General features: G+C 55.0%; 1 protein-coding gene across 1 annotated transcript in view; it reads left to right on the top strand.

The window, feature by feature from the left end:
* The first annotated feature begins 2,425 nt into the window (after positions 1–2,425).
* PEX16 (peroxisomal biogenesis factor 16) overlaps positions 2,426–6,000 on the top strand; it is a 29,265-nt gene continuing 25,690 nt past the window's right edge. The window contains exons 1-2 of the mRNA XM_009895709.1: positions 2,426–2,559; positions 3,497–3,615. Coding sequence (XP_009894011.1) covers positions 2,426–2,559; positions 3,497–3,615 — 253 coding nt within the window. The remainder of the gene's footprint in view (positions 2,560–3,496; positions 3,616–6,000) is intronic.

Genomic DNA, 6,000 nt, shown 5'->3' on the forward strand with positions numbered 1-6,000 from the left:
TGCAGCACGCCATGGCCCGACAGCACGCCTAACCTCCCGAAATGCTCTGCCTCCAGCTCTGCCCCACCAGACCGAGGCGGGGGGGTGCGTGTGTGCAAGGGCAGCCTGTCACTCCAGCGTCCCTCTCTTCCCTCGCTCCTATTCTTTGGAATTCCTCTCTTCTGTTTGCTTTGTTTCAGCCCTCAATGAACAGGAAGAAAAGGGAAGGAGCCTTGACAAATCCGATCAAGGCACAGACACGCTGAGGCTCCCTCCTGCTGGCATGCCAAGCCCTGCACTAATGAGGGGTAGAGGAGAGAGAGTGGCGGCCACTGAGAACAGTGGCCCCACAGAAACACTTGGTGTAAGGGACAGAGGGAAAAGAGGCTGCTAGGGCACAACAATGGCAGCACAAGCTCCCAGCCTTCAGAAGGGGGTCTTCCCATTTCCCCTGGCCCAGGGAGCTTGTTCCAGTACCTCAGTGCAGGTCCCAGTCACCTACTGCCCACTACACTAGAAACAAGCAAGAGACCACAGTAGTGTTTGGGGAGAAGGATCCAGACGTACACGCCCAAGGGAAGTTCAACTGAAACAGCCATGGAGATGGGACCACACTTTGTTCCACGGATTCATGTGGGGAATCTGGTCTTTCCCTCCAGAGGACAGGGCCACGGGGGCTTACAAGTGCCAGTGTTGTCTCCAGAACCTCCCCAAAGGTCCCAAATACCCACATGCCCAGTAGACAAGAAACTGACAGAGCCAAGACCTTCTGCCATGCAATTATCCCCAGTTTACCAATTTGGGTACAAAAGCACTAAGATGGGATGGGAGCGAGCGCATGTAAATCATCTACTTAACAAGCAAGATAACTAACCTCTGGAAGCTGCCAATGTTGCAGGGATACCTGGGAACAGCTGGAGAAGCTGGCCTGGGCCTGGTGGCGGCTGTGAGGACCACTCTTTAACCAGGGATTCTCAACTTGAAGGGCAGATAGCACATCCCAGCTGTATTCAAGGGTTTCGGAGCTCGCTGTCACCTGAAACCCAAAAGACAGTCACGTGAAGAGCTACTGCAGAGGAGAGCTCTGGGGACAGGCCCCTGCACAGCCAAGAGTGTCATAAATCAGCAGTACCCAACACCTTGGTCCTGTCCTTCTCCTCCAGCCTGTTACAAAGCACAGCTCAGTGTCACCCAAGGCTACCCGGACAGCCCATGGGAGAATATCTGCGTGCTGCATGTTCCTAGTCCCAGATCACTACACTGCCCTGTAGCACGTTCCACACCCACACAAGGAAGACTGTACGTGTGTCCCCAGAAGTGCTGGCAAAGCCACAGCCACTGTGCTCTATTGCAACATGAATGAGTCCTCAAACCAACTCTTCAGTAGGATGAGGAGCTGCAAGTTCCCTGGCCCCCTCCCAAACATGATAGCAGCAGCAAGTGTTTAGCTTGTGAGGCAATGAAGGAATTAACTACCACGTCCAGTAACCTGAGCCCCTGCAACATACCCTGGGCAGTCCCAGGAGGAGAGTCAAGACAGTCCATCCAGATAGATGCACAACAGGGACAGAGAAGAGATAAAGGCAGAGGAGAGAGAAGGCAGGCAAAAACCACCACGCAACTTGCCCTACAGAGAGCCTGCACATGTCAGTCCTCCTCAGAGGAAGAGGAGATCCTCCTCCTCCTCTGCTGGGATCTTGCCAGCGCATCCCTTTCCTCCAGCTCCCATGGAGTTGGGCACCCACACCCCACAACTGCAGGCTGAAATGGATGAGCACTTCTCCCAAGAGGCTACAGGGATTATCACCTCCTTATCGGGAGAAAGCCCAAACCAGAAGCACAGAGCCATGCAAATAAGTTGGGGCAAAGGAATCAGAGAGAGTCCCGAGTTTTGATTTAAAGCCCCTCTATCCACACATCATTGCTCTATGATGCAGGAGGAACAGGACCTTCAAAGCAGGTAAAACCTACCAAAAATCATCTTTCTGGTCTGTCCCACCTGTTTTAAAACCCTAAACAGAGAAGTGCATGCACAGCGTGGTGGGCACCAGCCCTGCCACAGCACCCATTGCACCCCTCTAGCCACAGCAAGTCAGCCTGGCACAGCACAATATGAAAGAAGGGAGGCAACATCAATCCCAACAATGACTGGAAATAAGAAAAACTTTACAACAGCAAGTTTACAAGCCACCCACCAATTCCAGTGAAGAAGTACAGCACCACAACTGCTCAGCAAAACCCTCCTCCAGCAACAAAGCCTGTCATTACTTCTGCTTTGTGAGTCTCCCACAGTATCTGTCTACAAGGTGGCAGCCAGTGAGAGAAGACACGTATGGACACTATGGCACACGTCAGTAAACAGACTTCTATCCCCTCCATCATCCCCACTCTGCTTATTCTGATGGGTCAGCTCCCACCTCATGGGTCTAAGGGGGGAACCTCAAAGATGGAGACTTCCGGAGCAGGGGGAACAGGATACGAACCAGGCTGCCAAATCTGCCTGGCACACATCCCCTTTGCAGCTACAACCCTCCCTCCGGTGCTACTGGAGCCCTGCACTTACAGGGAGCAGTTCACCAGGTAAGAGCCAAGTCCCTGACACCCACCTGGAACAGGAAGCAGAAGACCGAGTAGTTTCAATAGCAAAGAGCTGGAAAACCAAAGGCACCTTCAGCAGAGCTAATCCTGAGCGGAGAGAGCCAGGCACCCGCCTGCCACACACGGCAGCGCTGCCCAGTGGGATCTGCCACAGCAGGGTCACCAGCGTCACCGGGAAAGCAAATTTGCCGTGCGCACGTGGCAAGAGCCTCATCTCCAGGGTGGAGCCCACATCCAACGGCTACAACCCAACCACCAGCAGCTATTTACACAGCACCGCGCACTGAGCCTGCAAGACCTGCAGTGTGGTGGGACCGATCTCCGGGTCTGCTGCCTTCTCCAGGTAGGGTCAGGGGAGCTTGGGTGAGGCTGGGGGAAAGGCAGATCGGAAACCACATGCAGTTGCACCCCTCACCCAAAAGCGGTTGCAGCACCCTCTCCCTCAGGGCGCAGCTGCATCTCTCCCCTGGAGTGTTTCCATTAACCCGGGCCACCAGAGAATTGTATGTCCAGAAGTTTTTTTCCGACTGCATCACATGGTTATTAAAAGATACTGCCTCTCCCTCTCAGCCTTTAGCACAGGCAGATTTGGGATATTACAGGAGAGGCTGCACATTGCCAATGAATCAGAGAAGGGAGTTATCCAAGTAACAGCCTGAGGCTCTAAACGGCTTTCTGGAAAAGGCATCTGGAGGCAGGAGGTGGTCACTGTCTCACAGCAGGGCTCTGCATGCATTGCCAGATGTCTTGTTCCTCCTGGGAAGCCAAAAAAGAGTCTCTCTCCTGAGATGCCAAGTCTCAGCTAAGCTGGGAAGGGCAGGGGCACCCTGACAGAGAACAGCAACAAAATGCCTTCAAGTCAAAACACTCATTAAAAAGCCCCTTAAGCTTGTTTGACCTGGGTTTCCCTTCCCCTCAGACTACCGCTTCAAGCAATAGACCTGTCAGCAACACTTCAGGAACTCAAGGACTACACCACCAACATCCCCTGCCAGCTGCTGCCTTTCCAGGTCCCTGGAAGGCTGTCGGAGATCAGAGGTGTGACCTACCCACCACCAGCAATACCATGCTTGGAGCTTGGCGTGCTTGTGTCCTCATTTGGACTGATACTTGGAGCTCTCCTGAAAGGTGTTGGCCTCCAGGGAGATACCCTGAGTGAATCAGGCCTTCCATTCTAGGCAGGGCTCATGTGTCAGGGACTAAAATACTCCCTGGACATGGCTCTGTCTATAGGTTATTTGGAGCAAGTCACAATTTATCCCTAGCTGTCCCAAAGGATTGACTGAGGTCATCCAGAAGCAAAGAAAATAGACGGCCACACCACAGTGTGGGCAGGAAGGGATGCCCCAAGGAGAGAGGGCCAGAAAGGCCATCTCATCCCACACCAGGACTGGTCTCTTCCAACCACAGCCAGAAGGATCCACATCCCAGACCTCACGCTGTCAGGCTCCTTCCCTCCCAGTGGTGGAAGGACAGGAGGAAAACATGGCTGGAGAGAATATCCTCTTCCCCCACAACTACCAACTTCCCAAGGCACAGCCACGCATCAATATATTGTGTCTATTCTCCCACATCCCACTCCCCAGCTCAAACACTGACAAGCGCTCTAAGAACACATCCTCACCTACCCCAGCACCCTGTGAGGAACGTTTTGAGCAAAGATCATTACTTAGGATGAGCTGCCTCAGACCCACGGCAGTGCTCTGGCTGGGGTCAGGCTCCCCAGAAATGGCGTGGTCTCGTGGATGCGAGCAAAGAGCGAGACGCTGGCAAGGCAAGCAAGCTGGACTTCAGCACTGTACCCACTGATGGGCTGGCAGAGAGTTTGCTTTTTTTGGTTTGCTTCTTTTCCTGCCATTAGTGCTGAGCCTGCACCTCTCATCATCAGAGCATAGGAACTATTTGGCCTCAGTTACAGCCAGTGGATTTCCAGTAAGCACGAGCCCTTGGCACCCAGGCTGACAGTAAATGCTAAGAAAGTTGCTGCTCAGAGAGCTTTCCGGGTAGAGTCGAGAGAGAAACTAGCCCCTCAACCCAGCCTTTCACCTCCTACCACCCCCCCACCATGGACACTATAAGCCAAGGCGATTAAAGTCTTGCCCAATCTCATGGGCTCGCTGCTGCCCTGAGAAGCCACCCCTCCTACAGCGCTCCCTTACAGCATATTTACCATAAAAAGGCAGCGTGGTGCTACTCAAACTGTCCTCCAAACTCACTCACTGCAGGAGGGACATTAAAAGAAAAGGGGACAGGACAGACAGCGGGTGGGAGGGAGGCTGGGGGCAAGAGATGAAGAAAAAGCATCTGCCAAAAAGCTTCTTGATCAGGGACAGAACTGCACTATCTAGCTACGCTGCTCAGAGTACCCCAAGGACTTTGTGCATCAGGCTTCACCTCTGGCTGAAGACAAGGTGTCTTTGGCAGTCTCCTAGGCAGCCGGCTCTCAGATTGCTGTCTGGCAGAGCCAGACCTTCTCCTTGAAGGAGAGCAGCTCCGGCAGTCTGCACTGGATATGCCCCTAGAGTCACCGGCAGCGCACACCTACCCCCACAAAGCTGTTCTCCAGACCTCTGTTGCAGACTTCAGGTGCTATCGCACCCGCCTCGGGACTCACACTAGCAGCTCAGCCACCGTGACTTTCCGAGGAGCTCACAGGTAGCACCGCGTGTGAATGGAAAGTTGGGCCTAATCCATGTGATTCTGACTCAAAAAGGTTCGTTTAGCGCCAGACTGTTTGCCAGCAGTATCTCGTGCCCTTTTTGAACTCAGCCTGCTGGAAAACAAACCCTCAGGGGAAGGGGAAGGAGTGGGGGGGGAGAGATCAGAAAGGATAAAGTGCCTGCCCATGCAACTGTAATTCTTGCAGGGGAAGCTGCAGGCACACACTGCGTCCATTGTGCGGAGGTAACCGGACAGGAGGAAGGAGGGGCAGCTTTGGCAGAGCTCTGTTTGCACTCGGGAGGCCACGAAACACCCTGCGCACCCCTCAAAGGGCCGCCGTTCAAGCAGGCGGGCACAGCTTGGACCCATGCGCGCCGCTGCCGATCTTTGCACCGCCAAGGTGTGCCGAGGGCCAGGCCCGGCTCAGGGACAGCCGTGTGAGGGCAGGGAGGGGACACCGGGCAGGATGGCAGCGGCCGGGCATCCTCAGCGCTGGGTGACTCTCTCCGGCTGAGAGCCGGGAGCAGCCCGGCACCACTCGGCGTGGCAGGGAGGGTCTGCGGGACTGAGCGCAGGTTTGGGCCCTCTTCTGCAACAGGCGGGTCCCACGCCTCCGCCTGTAAAACAGGGGTTAGCGCCTGGGGCGCAGCAAAGGTGACTGTGGCCGCGTCGGTCCCGCGTGGGCTGCGGGACAGGGCCGGGAAGCGCTGACAGCACAGCCCTCTCCTCCTCCGCTCCCCCCTCAGCGCTCCCTCCTTCCTC

The sequence above is a fragment of the Charadrius vociferus genome, unplaced genomic scaffold (genome assembly GCF_000708025.1).
Source record: "Charadrius vociferus isolate BGI_N301 unplaced genomic scaffold, ASM70802v2 scaffold111, whole genome shotgun sequence".
NCBI classification, from domain to species: Eukaryota; Metazoa; Chordata; class Aves; order Charadriiformes; family Charadriidae; genus Charadrius; species Charadrius vociferus.